This window comes from Alligator mississippiensis, chromosome 5 (genome assembly GCF_030867095.1).
Source record: "Alligator mississippiensis isolate rAllMis1 chromosome 5, rAllMis1, whole genome shotgun sequence".
Lineage (NCBI taxonomy): Eukaryota > Metazoa > Chordata > Crocodylia > Alligatoridae > Alligator > Alligator mississippiensis.
The window spans coordinates 159,097,789-159,115,687 of NC_081828.1; the positions used below are offsets into that span (position 1 = coordinate 159,097,789).

Here is a 17,899-nt window from a genome sequence, read left to right on the forward strand (position 1 = left end):
AGGGGTCATGCTTGATGCAGATGGTGAAGTTCAAGAGACAATGGGTGGGACATATGTGTGCTGCAGCAGATAACAGTAAGGCAAGAGGTGTTTGGTAGTGTCAGATTTCAGTAAAAGCTAGAAAAAAACTTTTCTTATGACTTGATGGTTCAGAGAAGCATAATTTTAACCTCATGCTAGTTGATGAGTATGTTCAAAACAAGGTATGATAGCTTTTGTGGGGAGAGGGAAATAAGATGGACACAAAGATTTGTGGTGATGGTGGTAGGGTTTGGGGGGTTTTCCCTTTTACAGGGGGGTGGGGGGGGCCAGCAACAGTTGTCAAAGTAACATTTGATTCAGTGAGAAGACTTCAATTTGGGACTCCATGGGTGCTGGCAACCAGGGGGAAAAGGTTTAGTAGGGGGTGAAAATGACATTTCAAATGAGACCTTTTGCACCCAAAAATGTTTTTTGGGGGCTGTCTGCAGGGGGAGGGGAGGTACATTTGGATGACTAGATGTTTCTTTGTTCTATATGCCAAAAGTGAGCCTACATTGGGTTGTGAATCAGTGTGTTTTGGTGGGGGGTTTTAATGGCATGGGCTCTATAAATTAAACCAACCTATCTTCAAAAATCTTATTTTTAAAATTCTATCAAAAAAACTGACTATTGTTGTCAATAGCAGCTCCCTTTTCAACCATCTCTCTATCTATGTAGCAAGTTTCTTCCTCACTGTCAATTTTCGGAAACATTCACCGAGAAATTGAGTCATGGAGGCAAGGTGCTGTAACTCAGCAGAGAACTTGAGTAGCATTGAAAAGAACCAGATGCTGCAGAGAGGGAAGAAGGAAATGAGACAGTTCTTTAAGGAGTTGTGTAGAGCAGGGATCTGTAACCTGTGGCCCACAGACTCGATCTGGCCTGCAGAACCTTTTGATCCCATCTGCAGATGTGGGGGTTTTGCACCATTCAGCAACTGGGGGGAAAAGCGGGGAGGAAAGGGGGTTGTGATTGCAAGTGATTTCCCTGCCCCATTATGGAGACGAGTGCAGTGGGGTCCTAGCTCCCCCCTACCCTTTCATCTCTAATCCGGGGTGGGTCATTCCAGCCTGCAGCTGAAGAAGGTGTGGTGTAGTTTGAATTAGGATGGCCATTTGACTTGGTAGAGAGAACTGAAAAATTTGGGAACATTTGCTATCTGATAATTAGTTTGCCTTTTGCTTAAGTGTAGAAAAAAAGGAGTTATGAGATTTAGCAAAAGCGCAGGCCAAAAAACTTAATAAAGTGTTGCATCTGTCCACTGGTAATTAGACAGGGATCAAACTCACTTGATATACAGACCAACATTTGGTCACAAATGACTTTGTTGTTTTTGACTTGGTTTCCCTGCAGATGATAAACATGAAAGCAAATGGGTTAGTTCCACTGTTGGTCTTCAGTATTTGCACTTAAGTGCAAGTTTGTAATGATAGTTCTAGCTCCATCCACAAATAGAAAAAAAAGGAGGAAAAGTCTATACGGGGTGTAAACTTTCAGAGTTTTTTTAATTGGAGAAATAGGTATAGACCTAAAGTAAGAAATTAAAATAAAATGTTTTACTAATGAAGTGTTGCCAGAACTTTTATCTCACCGACAGAAGTGAATCTGTTTTATGTAGAAACATCAATTGAAAGGTACTCTTTGTGTTATGAGATGTGATGTATATTTACATAAATGATTGAATAAAAAGAAGCAAAGTAGATGTTTGTGGAGCACCCAGCAAAAAAGATGACATTTGAGCGGAGAAAAAATAATGCTATTCTTGGAATACTAAGCATTACAGCATGAAATAGGAATGGAAGAGGTTTTAGGGCCAAATGAGTCTGTTGAATCTTGTGAAGTGAGGGGGTATTTTCTCAGGATTTTTAGCATTTCTAAATACCACCATTTGGATTTATGAATAACCTATAATCTTTCATGGGAAACAGTTGTGTACTATTACATTTGGGATAGCATAAGTTAATAGACAATTTTGCTTATAAAGAACTCAAGATTCTACATGCTGCACAGTTTACCACCTACTTGATTGCAAGACTGGCTAACAATAGTTGGGTAGTTTGCTGACTTACTGTATGTACTGGAATCTAAGATGACCATGAATTTAAGATGACCTTCCAATAATTAGATTTTATACATGGAAAATTTATAATTTTTTATATCATTTTCCATCTATAGAATCTAATTATTGGAGGGTCATCTTTAATTCATCCCCCCACTGCTGCAGGAGGCAGGTGACTTGGGGAGGTTAAGCAGCTTGCCCTTTTGCCATATCTACCCCCTGCCTGCCCCCTCTCTGTCTCAGGCCCCACCCCTCTCCCTGCTGCCCACTCCCCCCCCCCCTTTACCCTTGTTATGTGGTGGCAGGCTTAGTCCTGGTTCTAGCCTGAGGCACTGAGTATGGCCCTAGCCTGGTCCCTGTAGCAGCCATGCAGGCCATGTACAGCTCCTATGGGGCCAGGCTCACTGCCCCAGGCTGCAGCGTGGATGGCATACGCTGGGGCAGAGCAAGGGTAAGCAGGGGAGGGAGAGGGGCGGGTGGCAAAGTAGAGGCTGTGTGAGGTAGGAGATGGGAGGGTGTGGAAGTGGTGCGGAGGGGAAGGGCTGCAGCTACAGACCTGACCCTGGTAGGGGCTGGAGCCTGACCTGCTGTGGCCACTTGCTCCTCCCCACTGACCTTGTACTCAGTTCTAAGATGAGGAGCTTTTTTCCCTGTGTTAAGTGGGCAGGGCTCATCTTGGAATCGAGTAAACATGCTATATCTTGGGTACTGTAACCCAAGTTCACAGAAGCCATGAAAACACCGAAATTATGTGTTTTTTTTCACAGGTTTTTTTGTGTGAAATGGCTGGAAATCTTAGAGTAGCAGGCTTGGAAGGGACTTTAGGAAGTCAGCTAGTCTGCCCCCCTTGCTCAAAGCAGATCAAGCCATACCAGTGAAGCATCTGTCTGCGCTGCTCTTAAATACTCTGCTCTTAAAAAAAATCCAAGGATAGAAATTCCACATCCTGCTCTGGGTAGCCTGCTCCATTGCTTGTTCACCATTACAGTGAGAAAGTTCTTAATATCCAACCTAAATTTTCCATACTGAAATTTAAGACCTTTGCTTCTTGTCCTGTCCTCCTATGGCAATAGTGACTAGTCTATCTCCATCCTCCATATAACCACCCTTCAGATATTTGAAGCCTGTTATCAAATCCACTCCTCAATTGTCATTTCTCCACACTAAATAATGTTGTTTCTTCTAGCCTAGCCTCACAAATCATATTTCCCAGGCTTGCACCCCTCTGCTACAGAGGAAGGCAAAAACTCCTGTAATCCATTTGAAATCTGACCATGAGTAAAAATTTCTTCTTGATCTGAAATATGATGATCAATTTAACCATCAGTGAGAGGGCAAGAACATCTAAGTATGAACCTCTGGGAAAAGAGAACATTAGTGTTCCCACAGTCTCCAACTGCCCCAGGCTCCCAGGGCTTGAGGGGCCTGTGTATCCTTAGACTTCTCACATGGGATTGGGACCCTCAAACCCTGGGAGCACCTGCCTGGCTTTCACCACTTAGAGATGTGCCCCAGGGAATCTTGAGGTGCTTCTCTGTAAGCAGGGAAGGTCAGATTTCTCTGCTTATGGAGACCCACTATAGTATCTCCAGGAGCATGTCTCTGTAATCAGCGAAAGCGCACGTGGGTCTTGGCATGGAAGCATGGGACATGCTCATGCCTGGTACCTCATGCCTCCGTGCTGAGACCTGTGATTGACCCATGCCTCCATGTGAAGCGTGGGGCACCAGAAATTTCCCAGGTCTTGTGCTGTCCCTGTGCCTCCTTCCTGGGATCTGCATTAACTGTGCTTCACATGGAGGCACAGGTTGGTGCGAGTCCCAGCATGGAGGCATGCACCTGGAATTCCCCTAGTCCTGGCAAAGAGGCTCAGGGCTGCAAGGGATGCGATGAATCCCTGGGAAAGGGGAACATGTTGACCATTATCAGCATGGATGCGTCCCAGCACAGCTGATCTGCTTTGTGTAGCAACCCCTGTTTTTACCCTAAGTCAGAGTTCTAAAGAAACGTGTAAAGTCATATTTTATTTAGGGCTGTCGAACAATTGAAAAAATTAATCACAATCTAAACAATCACAATTAATTGTGAGATTAAAAATAGTTGTGATTAATCACAATTTAAATTGCACTGTTAAACAATAACAGAATCCCAATTTATTTTATCATTTAATTCTATTATTTATTTATTTATAATGGCCAGTGCCCCATATCTTGACTCGCAGCCCCCTGGCTCTGCCAGCACCCCGCGCTCCTGACCCACTGCCTCCTGCTTTCCCCAGCAGCATCTCGTGGGGCTGCTTGGCCCCTGCAAGCATGGCCACCAGCCCTTGTGGCATTGGCCTGGCCACAAAGCTCCCCACTGCCCTCAAAGCCCCCCCTCTTCTCTTCCCCCCCAGCCCTATTTCCCCTGTTGGAAGGGAAGGCACTTCAACCTGCTCTACCACAGCCCCAGGGCCCAGATAGCTTCTCCCAGTCATCTGCCCCTCCGTCACAGATGTACATATACCCTAGACCAGGGGTGGTCAGAATTACTCACCCTGGGAGCCACAGCCACACCTGATCCTCCACCAAAGTTCAAGAGCCAGGAAGGAAGGGTGCTGAGCCATCCAGAGTGAAGGTGACACTCCTCCTCCCCCTGCACTGCTGAGCCACTCTGGCTTTCCCTACAGGGAGTGCACCCCAAGGTAAGCAGCGTGGCTGCAGCCCCCGCCCCGGCAGCCTGGTGACTGAGCTGGTAGTTCTGGAGGGAGAGAAGAAGGGAGGAGGGCAGGCTTGGGGCATGCTCCTTGTAGGGAAAGCCGGAGTGGCAGGAGGTGTCAGGCTGCTCTGTCCCTTGGAACCACCTCGGGGAGAAGGGGACAGGGCTTTGCACAATTTCTGGAGAGCTGCAAATACCATGATGGTGAGCTGCATGTGGCTTGCGAACCACGGTTTTGCCACCATGGCCCTAGACAGTCTCCAAGACCTGCACTCTCCATATGCTTACCTGCATCCAGCTGCTAAATCTGCTGCCAGGACCCTGCCTGGCTGCTTGCTGACCACGTGTGTATGTGTAGCCCAACAACAGCAAGGGGAAGGGGCTGCTTTCCACCCAGCACCAGCAGCAATTTAACATGAGTTTAAAAAATTCACGCAAAAATAAACATGTTAATCGCACCCATTGAGAGCAATTAATTGACAGCTCTAAATTTTTATTATATCTATCTTTTGGAGAGAAGGTTCTTACATTTTACCTGAAGTCTGAAAAATGCATATACTTGCATTTAAAACCAATAGGCAAATTCTTAACTAGAAATTTAAATATATGTTGTGCTTAGTTCAGGGACTGAGGGTTTTGATGCATTGTCACAGTAATGACTACGCACTTAAAATGGGCTGTATGCCCATGCCTAATTACTTTGTGTATTGGAGACAGTTAAAATACATGAGCTGCTTGTTTTAGCTATAGAGGGTGCATCTACACATGCATTTACTCCAGCCTAGATTTACTGTGCAGTAAAACGCTGCACAGTAAGGGTTTTTGGGTAGGTGTCTATACATGCGGAGATTACGGAGCATATTTACTCCCAGTTCCCTGCAGGCCTGCAATATGCCTCTGTGGCCACCAGGGGAAGCTCTAGGCTCCCCCTGGATGCTAGTCCAGAGGCTGGATGGGAGCACCGGGCCAGGAGACAGCTGTCTTTTGGCCCCAGGGGGCTGCCTGCAGCTGGGGCGGGGAAAACGTTCCCCTGCCCTGGCAGCAGGGTGCTCCTGGCCCTGGCTTCCCAATCAGAGGCATGGGGCTTGGGAGGAGCTTCAGGGAAGGGGGAGATCCCTGCCCCGATCCACAGCTGCCCCATGAGCAGATCAGGGCAGGGGGCTGGGACCTGCCCTGCACTTGCAGCTTTTTCTAAGCCCCATGCCTTGATCACCTGATCGGGGTATGGGGCTGGGGCCAGCCCCTTACTGTGGTGGTTCCCTGTCAACCCCAGGCTGGCTGTGGAAGTCTGCACGTGCTTCCCCGCGCAGCCTGGGACATAGCTCCTTGCCCCCAGGAGCTGCCCCCTGCTGGGGCAGGCTGCGCTACAGGAGCCTGGGCAGGGACTATCTCACACCCCCTTGTGGACAGCTGACCAGGAGCAGATTTGGCTTCCAGTCAGGTGTCTACATGAGCACTATGGCGCTGTTACTAATGCCTAGTAAATTTGCCACTTGCATTTAGAGATAGCAAATTTACTCAGGATTAGGGAGATTTACTGTTAAGTAAACATGTGCACATGTGGACACACATGCTTACTTCACACTAAACTATGCTAGTTCACTGTTAAGTGTCTCGAGTAGACACGCCCACTGAGGAGATTCTGGGGGGGAATTTGGGGGCTTAAGCAGGTATTTACACTGCAACAATGGACCTGTGTGCTGACTTTACTTAAGTACAGTATATAGCCATGTGCTCCTTATGCTGAAATGCAGTTTGTCTTTTTACTGGTTAAGGTTAGGGTGGGCGGGTGTTGCTTTCCAGTTGTTATTGGCTATAGTATCAGCTTTACAAAAAGGTTCTATTACCTGAAATGATCATATTTAGCACCCTTTGTTGCTTTTAAGTGTTGTTGCTTTTAAGAAGAATATTTTTCCATTTCAAACCCTTCTTCAGCTATTGAAATCAGACTTGCCTCTCTCTCTTCAAGTCTCTTCATTGCTTTCTGGAACTCTGTTTTTGAGCGCTTCTTTTTAGTAGTGATGTTTTTCATACTCAAATTCTCCACTCACTGCTGTAGTTACAAAATGAAGACACTTGACACATGGAGTGGCAGCCAGCCATTGCAAATCATGCAGAACAGTGCAGGGGAAGTTGTAGGTTTGGTCTCTGATACAGACAGCCTCATGGACTTTGTGAAAGGTGTCACAACCAAATTAAGTACTGCCCATGCCACAAGCAAGAAATATATTAATCAAAACAGTTTTAGTCTGCACTAGGTTAACTAAGAGTTAACTAACAAGAAGATAGTAGCAGTTTTTTGCTGCGCATGTCAAAAAAAATAACTGCGACACCAACATGAAATAGAACTTAGCCTTCTGTGCTGTACATAAATCATTATAATTGGTCAAAGAAAACAAGGAGTAACCCTATGATAACACCCTAGCAAAGACCGCTAGATAATTGGCGATTCTGATTAAATTTATGACATGGCGAAAAGCAATTGGCTATTACACAAATAAAACCCGTCTTCACTTCCGTGAAGAATGGGAGACCTCTGCACACACACCTTAAAAACCTCTGAACGTATGCGTGAGAGTAACTGACAAATTGATCACTTGTCAGTTTCCCCCGTCTCGACCCAGTCAGACGTAAATCAATGACCCGCCGGCCCGACCTTCTGCCTGACCTCCAAACTCTTATGCAGACCGACCTACGAACTCTAAGCTGTAACTAACCAAATATCTCTGACCTCCATCCTTCACCACTTTGACGGCGTGAGTAAATAATCTTGCTTTGCAACCGATAAGCGTCCGCCTAATTAATTCCACTCCAAGCGTCACAAGTACCTGCCTGACGGCCTTCTAAGGCCCCGGACCCTTATCTGCCCGGGTGGGAGTCAGGGAGAGCTGCTGGCCGGCTGCCCTGGGTCCCGACAAAAGGCACTGAATTTTTTTTTTCGTGGAAAGCACAAGGGATCTCTTACTGTACAGTGTTTCTGGAAATCCTTTACCATTACAGTAAATTATTGCAGTACTTAACTTGACTGTCCTAAGACATCTCTTCCAACAAATAGGATGATTCTGGGTCACAAAGATCCTGTCTTTTAACAGATGAACATTTGCCAGATATGACTTCAACTTAATCATCATGTTTAATGGCAGTTCAAATTTGTAGCATTTGTCATCCACACTTATAGAACTCTATTAATTTTGAGGTCCTGTACTTAATCCTGAACATTTTGAAAGATCCACTTACTTAAAGCATTAGTTTGCATATCAAGATAAATATGATGAACATCAGAGATTCTTCATCATTCTCAAAAGTATTATTCTACTGTTCATTTGTGTATAGAGTTTATTTTTTCTTATGTTTACTTTTTATGGTATAGATGTGGCAATTCAAGTGTCAGTTTATACCTGGTGGCTTCTCTTCTCCCAGAAAGGCAGTTCATGGTCTGTAGGTCCAGTGCTGAAAATGTTTTGAATTCTGAATATAAAAGACTTAAAAATTTAATGTTTTAGAAAGCTGATGACTCTTAACAAGTTCTTCTTCATTTGCTTTCACTTTCTCTTCTCTCTACTGCTTTCATCTGTTCATGAAGATCCATATGTTTTTGCTGTGGTTTTCACGGGTTTTTGTCTTTCTGCGGTCTCTTCCACCCTACAAACAGGCAGTTAGTCCTTCCTGAAACTAAGCTGATCACTTTTGCCTTAATCAGTTTCCATTCTTCACCAGTATTTCAGTGAACTGTTTCTATGTACAGCTTAATTTCCCCTGTTCAATTTTGCAGTGAAATAATGATTAGGTATTTGACATGAGTCTGATGTGGAAGTAATGAGGACATTACATATCAAGCTTGAATTTCTCTAAGCTCATGAGAGGAGGAAAGGAGCTGAGAAAGTCAACACACATTGTACATGCGGTGTTAATAGGTGGCAAGCACTGAAACAGTTTTTATATCAAGTGTATGGAAAAATATGTACATTTGATATGCTTGAAAGATTTCATAATAGAATGCTTCACATTTGAAAGAATGGAGAGAGAACTAGGTGCTTTTAGCTGGAAGTCACAACGTTGCAGGTCATAACATTAAAGTTGTGGCACTTATCAATGCATACTTTTACTGAAAACGGAATCTGTGATCTGTCTCTAGTGGGTTATGGAATAGAGAAAATCCCACACAACTTACTGATTCGTTTGATGCACTGGCTGGGGGAGTAGTTAGTTGATTGCACGATTTCACAATGATTACACACTTAATTCATACAACACAATTTTATTTTAAAATTCTTTGCTACACATATAACACTGCTTAGCTTTAAGAAATACCACAAATGTTAAGAACACAATAACTACATATATCAGAAACAATGCTCCAAATGCACTTCCTTCCCAAACAATGCTGTAAGAATTAGTATTACAAAAACAACTACAGTTACAACTAAAAGTTAAATTTAAATCAGTACTATTATTTTTCATAATATACTTACAATCCTAGAATTCCAAGAAGCCAAACACCTAAATATAGTTTCATTCCTCAGTAGTACAATTTAATGGGTTGGCCTCAGTAGTACAGTTCAATGGGCTCGCCTCAGCAATACGATTCAGTGGGCTGGCCTCAATACTGATAGGACTAAGTCCCCTTCCTTCAGTCCCTTTCGGGTGCTCTGCGGCTTCAGCGTGAACTAAGAGATTCGTGTTCACGGAGAGGGTGGTTCAGGTGATCAGTCTGATCCGGCCTACACTTGCGATTCGTCCTTTGATGTTCTGCAAGTGAGGTTACCTCCAAATTGGGACAGTAGGTTACAGTTTTTATTGAGTGAGTTGCTGTCTTGGGCCCCTCCTACCCAAACCTGTCACTACTCCCAAATTTGGGCTCAGATCTTACTCAACAGATTTTTTTGCTTGGTAATTAGTTTCTTTTGTTGACCATTTAATTACTTTGAGGAATTTCCATATCACTGAATTGACTTTTATTTCCAATCTTTTAAAAGGCTCCTAGGTTTTGATTTCTCGGAATGTGGGATGTTTGCTTAAGGGTCATTTTTAGGTTAACTTTGTTAAAGGCCTCTAAAGATAAAATTCAAGAGTTAAGACTTTGAGCAAAGTCAGGACCTTCCGCACGTAGACCAAAACAATGGCCTAGATAAGAAGATGAATCTTGTCTTCCTAAACTGGCTAATGGGCAACTATTATAAGCATTCAAACTATTTCATTCAATATGACATGAACCTACATTGTAATGCTTTAGGATTATTTTTAAAATAGCTTTAAAAACTAAGTTTTCCTTTATTGTATCACTTGCACAAAGACGTTGTCATAAGAATGAATAGTAGGAAAAAGGGCATTTGAACTCAGTTTTGAGGTCTGAAATATTTGACTTCTATCTTATTCAATAATGATGTTTCAGGATTTTGAATGGAGAGGAGAGACTTTAGGATGTATGAGGGCATGCAACATGGGGAAAACTTAATTTTTTTTAAATGGACAAGTATCTCATACTTACTAATACTGCTAATTAACAAAAGGTTAATGTGCAAACATTTGGCTTAATTCATAACACTTCAGCCATCCAGTTCTGTATTTTGTTTTTCATGTGTTTGTTTCAGACTCTTTTTTTTTCCTTCTTATCCATCTCCCATTCTAGAACAACCAGAGAATGGTAATGACGCTACTGAATTGGGCAACTTTGTTATACCTGAGATTAGTGTCACAAATGTGGCTGGAGAGAGAACCGGGAATGGGGAAAAAAGCAGAGCACTAGCAGAGAATGATGTTCAGCATATACAGGGTGTGCAGGAAACAGCTACAGATCCTAGAACTGACAGCAAAGCCTTACCAGAAATCAGGAGGCAAAAATCTGTAAGAAAAATGATGGAGGATGGAATAAACTCATCTGGCAGAGTGCAGTTTTAGCTGAGCACTTTGTAACTGCACTCTCAGGTACCTTTTGATTGAAAGGGTCACTGCTGCATGTTTTGAGAATTAAGGTATGCAGTTACTGTATGTGCATGTTTTAATAACCACAGATGCATGTATTACACAGAACTTCTTAAAATCTCTGCCACATACAGTGATGACATGCTTGTTGCAAGCAGATGTATGTAAAATGGGGAAACTGCACTGAGACCCAGCATTGACAAAGTGTTTATTTCCTATTCTTCAAGTTTACTAAGCATGTTTTGTTGGATTTGTAGGATCCACCAATCAGGTAAATGAGGTGGGCTATTTCAAACAAATGCAAAAAATGTATAGCACTCTAAATAATTGTTATGATCCTGGGACTTTCATACTACAGTGTGTACAGTTTCCAACCTACTTATACCACCAGGTTTATAATGCAGACGTGACCTTTCAGTCCTAAAACCTATGCACACTTCGGCTTGATAATTATGCAGGATCTTTATTGGGTGTTCTGGGGCATTGATCATCTACCTTCCTAATTAACTTGCTTTGCTAAATATTGAGTAGAAGCACTTGCACATAATAGGATTTAGATTTTTTTCTTAGTTCTTTGTGGTGTCTTTCTAATCTCTTCCTAATTATTTGCATGAATAACAGGAGTGGTTTTTTTTCCAAAATTAGTACAACCTGAGATTATATGGGCATGCATCTTGGCTTAGTAAATGTAGCTTTACTTGCTCTGATTTTTAAATCATAATGATTCATTTTCTGCACTGTAATGGGTAAGTGTCCTACTTTCTATTTTGTTCAATACTGTATTGCTTTATGGCTTCATGCTTGAAAATAGGGAAAAAAAAATATATATATAAAATTAAATAATCAAACCATGGTTAGAAAATGTCAGGTGTTTAATTAACTTTTTTCCTTGTTCCATTCTGCAGATAATACTGATCTAGCAATTCAAGAAGAACTGATAGAAGTATCTGAAAATGATGAAGGGTTTTACTCTAGGGCTACTTCTAGCTCAAGCCAGTCTGCCTTATCAAACAGCAACAACACCAGCAGCAAGATCCTGTTAGGGAAGAGCCAGCGAAGATCTGGAGGAAGCAAAGTTGGGGGAAAAGAAAAAGAAGGTGCTGGAGAAGTGTGCAGAGAACAGTTGTCTCGAAAACAAACTCAGCGAGCCATGAGTGAAAATCTAGAGCTTCTGTCCTTAAAGAGACTGACATTAACTACTAGCCAATCGCTGCCTAAGCCTGGCAGTCATAGTTTGGCCAGAACTACTACCACAGTTTTTAGTAAATCTTTTGAGCAGGTCAGTGGTGTTGCAGTTCCAAGTAACCGTGGTAGTAGCGTGTCTGGTACAGAAGTAAATAGGTTTTCTGCATGCAGTCTGCAGGAAGATAAATTAATTTATGGAATAGAAAAAACAGATGTCCCCAAACAATCAAATCAGCAGCGACCTCCCAGTATCAGTATAACACTGTCAACTGATTGATGTCTGACAAACTGGTCAGTATGAAAAAGGAATTTAACAAAATCTCTAATGTTGGTCCTCTCTACCTTGTGTGGTCCCCTCTTAAATGCTAAATACCTACGTTCTTTATCTTGTAAAGTTCAGCCGGAATTTGACAGTAACAAAGTCTAGATTGCAATCTTAGCTATTTCCTATTAAATTTAAAATGTTAATAGTGTAGAAATAGCTCTTTAAGTGGTTTAAGTCTTTTATTTTTTTTTTTTAAAGTTTACACCCCCTATAGTTGCAATTGTTAACAAGCATCAGCAATTTCTTCTTTGCTGCTCAGTTTCTTTTGGAAAGGTGGCCATCTTGGAATGAAAGTTTGGAACCACATTGTAAGACTCTTGTATCATAACACTACCACAAGGCAAAACATGCCAGAGAAAGTGTTTTAGTGCGAGAGGGCTACTTTTGATGAAAGGTTGTAGCCTCAATTTACTGTTGCATGGAGTATGGCTGCTGTTATTAACTGTGGGCCACATTTTAAAAACTGTATTTCTGTCTTGCGCACACTGAAATCAAAATCAAAAAATGCAAATTAGATTTTTTTCACACATGATGCTTCTTTGTAAATCCCATCTTTGAAATGTGGTCTAAAAAGTCATACAATGGAAGAACAAACTTCTGGTGGACAGGAGTGTTCTGTAACCTCTAGGATTGCCATCAGAAAAGTGACTTGGTAGCATAGTGAATTTCATGTTTGACTTCAGTGTCTTCCTTACAGATATGTTTGATCCAAAAAACAAAAAGTTGTTGTTCTGTTGCTTCAAAGTGGACTTTGTGGATAGGGCTTTTATTTTTAGCTCAAGAGTTTTTTGGGAATTTGGGGGTTTGTTTGGGTTTTTTTAACAAATTATTTATATAGAATTCCATCAATTTTGATGAGTGAGCTGCAGATTTCAGTTGCTTCTCTGGGTGGCAATTATAGTCTCTCACTTTTTACTATTGCCACACTTGAATTTTCCTTAATTTCCAACATCAGTGTGCAAAAAAGGTATGTTTTTTCTTGTCATTTGTGAAAGGAGCAAATTGTTCTCCCTTACCTACCCTTCTGCCTTCTTTGTCCTCCAGCCTAGTATGCTCTAGTATGCAAGGTTATTGCACATCAAGAAGATTAGGCACTAAGTTGCTGCTTGGCATCATTGTCATCAGACCCTTTTTTTTTAAATAACTTTGGAGAAAATGTGTTCATTAGTAGCAGTGTCAGCATTTTTACATTGATCTTGATAGCCTTTGCTTTTAGTCAAGCAAACCAGTTAAAGGAATTAAAGTGCTTAAAAGTAAGAATACTGTTAAAAGATGTGCGCAAATTAAGTATCTTGCAAGCACAAAAGCAAATTTATACTGTTGCTGATTAGAACTTTTAGGCTTCTGTGTCTCCATTATTTTGCTAGTTTAAAGTATAAAATAGCAATGTGCTTTAGAGGTAACTATAGTAGTAGTGAGAGGTAATGTTAAGATGGCTTTAACAGCGCTTAATAATTACAACGTATATGCAAGTGAGGAGAAGAAAAAGCTGGCAATAATTGCTCCTTGTAGTTAAGTGAGTGTTTATAGTGTAATGTTGTGGTCTTCCCCCTCTCCCACCTCCAGGTAAAATGAAGGAATAATTCATATAATTTACACTCAGCCAGATTTCTACAGTCAAGAATATAAAGGGTGCTGATACCACAGAGCAAGTTCCAAAGCATTAGTAGACTTTCCCTAATTAATTTTTACCTTGTGATGCCACTCTCTCATCATTTGAAAACTAAAGCACAAATTTAAGCGGGCCCAAATTATACTGTCTTTCTCCTGAGCAGCTTTTAGGAAGAAGAGGTGAGAGGATGTGGAGGGGGTAGTGTAGTATGAAATGTTAGTTGATCTTTGGTCGTAGCACTTGAAGCACTCGAACCACAAGTGGCTGAAGTATAACGGGCAGCTAATCAGAGGTACAACTAGTTAATGGCTACTGATTTGAAATTCTACTTTTTAATCTGAAATTTCTTCCAGGATGTTGAGAAGAAACCTTCTAGCTGGAAGTTCTAGTGACCCTTTGCTGGCTCTTACAGGTAGAACTAGCTGTCTTGATCTGATTTCCTAGCTATAGGGTAGTTTTGTGTTTCTTTTTTTTTAACATTTTGCTTGAAATACCTGTTTAAGTTAACTTCGTATTTAATTTCCTAATGCCAAGAAAACTCTGCTTTATTCTGACAGTATTAATTAAGAATTAGCTTTGAGAAGACAATGGTATTTTAAACTTTCTTCTTTTTTCTATTTTTTAGAGACTGATTTTGAATTATCTCCATAGTGAAACTTTTTGAGATTCAGTATTGATAGAAAGGCCAAAAATTATTGTACTGGGAAAACGTAGTAATTTTATTGGAAAGTTTATAAATTAATAGAATCAGTTCTTGAATTGTGTCTAAAATGCCATAGGATACAAGTGGGTAACTTAATGTTTACAAAGCTGTTGACTATTATTAACACTATGGATCAGGTGGTATTTGCTTAAAATAAAACCAGTTTATTCTTTATCTTGCACAGCCAGTTGTTCTTATCTTTGGCAGTTTTGTTTAATGATAGGAAGAAAAAATGTTAGAATAAAATGATAAAACCCACTTCCCTATTTACACAACTGAATTTACATCAGATTTTCTGCTTTTCAAGTAAGTGTGATGAAAGGGGAGGTTTAATTGATGAAAAGGCTATTGTTTCTACATGCACAAACATTGTCTTCATAAACATGTGCCCAACGCCTGCTCCGACACATGCTAATTAGCATCTCATATTCCGCTCCCCCTTGCTTCAAAATGGCAGAGATGATTTAACTAAAGTTTGCCAAACAAGCTTTGTTAAAGTGCCCCCACCATCATTTTAAAGTGTGGGATGCTGAAGATATGAGATGCTGCGGGTGTCCCAGGAACCACTCTAATTAAAGCGCCCCCTTCTCCACCCCAGAGCATGTGTAAAGACACTCTACAAGGCTTATTCATTTATCATGTTTTATATAACTCCAGAACCTAACACCCAATAATACTGAAAATGACCCTAAGAATCTTTTATTGATATATATGTTTAAAAATAGAACTCTTGCATGGGTTGTTTTTTTTATTTTTTTGTTTTTAATGGAGCACAGGGAAAGTAGGAATAACTGTTCTTTAACGTTGTATATGGCTGTTCAAATATGCATTAAAATTTCTTTTGTAGGGAAGTGTTAGGCACACTAATAAGTTACAGCAAGTTCAAAGAGGGCAAGGATTTTATATATGTCAGAAGTTCCATGGTAAGTGGTCCTGTGCATGGTTTTCTTCTGGGGTAAATGGAAATGTACCTCAGTGAAATGGGGCTAAGCTACCATGGGGTTAGCTTCCATTTACTGTCAGGTAAGAGTATGCCTGGCCTGTGAAGCGACAGAAACATGGTAAATTGCCACTCCTGATACAATAACTTGCTTGTGTTTTCTAGTATGTTTAGTCTTCAAAGTAGAATTCAAGTGACAGTGGCTCCCTTTGGATTAGCAGTGTCTTGATGCATTTAATTATGAAGCCATTGTTCCATTAAGCAAGATTTGCCCATTTTAAATTCAGTATACATATTGCATTGAAGACAGTTGTTGAGCAGTTTTATTTGTGGTTTTTTCCCCTGGGGGGAAGGATGGGGGCTTACCTTAGCTGTAAGGGATTACTTGAGAAACTTATTTGAGTTTTATTAGTTTTTTAATAACTGGAGCTAAAGAGAAAATGTCTAATGCCGACAGTTAAATGTAAACTCATTACATAAAAACAAAGGGAAATGTTTCCAGTGCTGGTTTAACAAAACCTAAAGTATTTTATGAAAATAACATTTTAACATAGGAAGTATTTTATTTAATTCTTTATATAGAAATCAGGTATTTGTTTTCTGGAACTTCAGGACATTTTTATGCAAAGAACATGTACTTTCTAACCATTTTGTCTTGATCTGTTATGTGGTGTTTTTTCTGAATTAAAAAATGCTAGATTGTTGGAGATCGTACAACTAAAAAATACAGTAATATACTGATGGGTTTTTTTTAGCAATCTTTCTAGATGCAAGCAGGCTCCTTCTGAGTAGTATAAAGATTTTACAAATTTTTAACTTAGTTTTGTCATATTTCTCTTGTCAAAGTTTGAGGTTTTAAATGCCATATGTAGATGTATAATATTGCCTTTTGTATTTCTGTAAGTTTTTATTTCCAGAAGACTGCAACAGTGGACTAGATATATATTTTTAGTCACACAAGTCTGTGGAATAACTGCATCAGTTCATAGTTGGTTCAGTCTTCTCTTGAAAGCCTGGGTTTAAATGATCATGCCACGCATAGTTTGCATAGTTTGTTGTGTGACACTTCTGTTTTGGTAATGCAACATTTCACTTCTTTTACTTAGTAAAATGCGTTTGTTTCATTCTACTGTAGAGTTTACATTCCTAAAGTATAAACCATGAATTTACATTGCTTTGTGTTTACTATTTTGGTCATTGAAATAAACTGGAATTTTTTTGATGTTGTATATGTTTCATAAATACTGTAATATTTTATAATGCGTTTATCTAGTATTTCATTAACAACTGTAGTCTTGGATACAGTTAATAGACTTTTAAAACACTGGCTTCCTTATATAGGTAAACAGTTGATTTAAAAAATCACAATTGGACCATTCACATTGCTTCCAAGTATACTCAGTGCCCTGGACTTCTGTGCATGCATATGCTTCACTCCAAATAACCTATTTAATTATAGGTCTGTTCTCTTAATTACACTTTGAATGTGCAAGTGCATGTGCATGGAAGCATATTGGTACTGCCATGTGTGTAACCTGGTTTGTGCCAGGAAAGCTTAATTTTTATTTATTTATTTATTTATTTTAACTATCAATGCAGAGTCACTCTGCAACTAAGCGGCTTTATAATATTGTGTACCTATCGTATAGGCTTCTCTTGCAGAGGTTCACTTTTAATGATTGTTTTTAGTTGACTTGGATGTGATTTACAACTTCTGTACAGCTATGGCAAAAAAAGTTGTGTGCCCTTGCAACCTCCATGGATTAGCTTGAGCAGATAGAGTCCTTGGAATGATGTACAGGTATGAGTTTAATAAACTTGAATGTGTATATTACTGGAAGAGGGGACAGAGGCAGTTCCTTCCCTACTGCTGGCTCCAGAAAAAAAAGTTTGTTTTGACTTTCCCATGCAGGATCTATAACCCTCTCCCTGTCCTTTCTTCTTGGTTACTTCCTCCATCCAAGGTCTCTGTGGAGGGATTTGTACTTTTTAGACCCAGTCATTAAAGTAGTAAGATCCAGATAGCAAGGGGGTAGTTCAGTCCCAGTTAGTCAGATTCTAGTTCTTAATATGCAGCCCTTGCCCATTTTTGTTATGATATAGCTGGAGAAGTTGAGAGCTAGTAGCTTGAATGGGAATGGCAATAAAACAAAACATTTAATTTAGGAGCTGGTTATGCTGTAGGGAAAAGCCCCGGCTGCAATGATTGAGTTGGGGATGGTCCTGCTTTGAGCAGGGGGTTGGACTAGGTGACCTCCTGAGATCCCTTCCAACCCTCATTTTCTGTGGTTTTAAATGAGTGTTTAGAGAGAGCGCTTTTTTAATCTCATGCACTGCTTGTGTCTTAAATTTTGGGCACTTTATGATTTTTCTTTATATCTGCCTGAAAACAGATCTCTCTTTTTCTGCTTCACTGGGCTGGGGAAAGAATATCA

The 17,899-nt window shown here is 40.5% G+C and overlaps 1 protein-coding gene across 8 annotated transcripts in view; it reads left to right on the plus strand.

Moving 5' to 3' along the window:
* HYCC1 (hyccin PI4KA lipid kinase complex subunit 1) overlaps nucleotides 1-16,691 on the plus strand; it is an 80,590-nt gene extending 63,899 nt beyond the window's left edge. For 6 of the 8 annotated variants that reach the window (XM_019498006.2, XM_059728928.1, XM_006276983.4 and 3 more), the window contains one exon: nucleotides 11,605-16,691. In XM_019498006.2, the coding sequence (XP_019353551.1) occupies nucleotides 11,605-12,161 (557 nt within the window). In that variant the 3' untranslated portion in view covers nucleotides 12,162-16,691. Of the gene's footprint in view, nucleotides 1-10,406; nucleotides 10,703-11,604 lie in introns of all 8 variants that reach the window. The other 2 variants (XM_059728930.1, XM_059728931.1) reach the window with 2 other exon arrangements.
* Nucleotides 16,692-17,899: the final 1,208 nt, after the last annotated feature.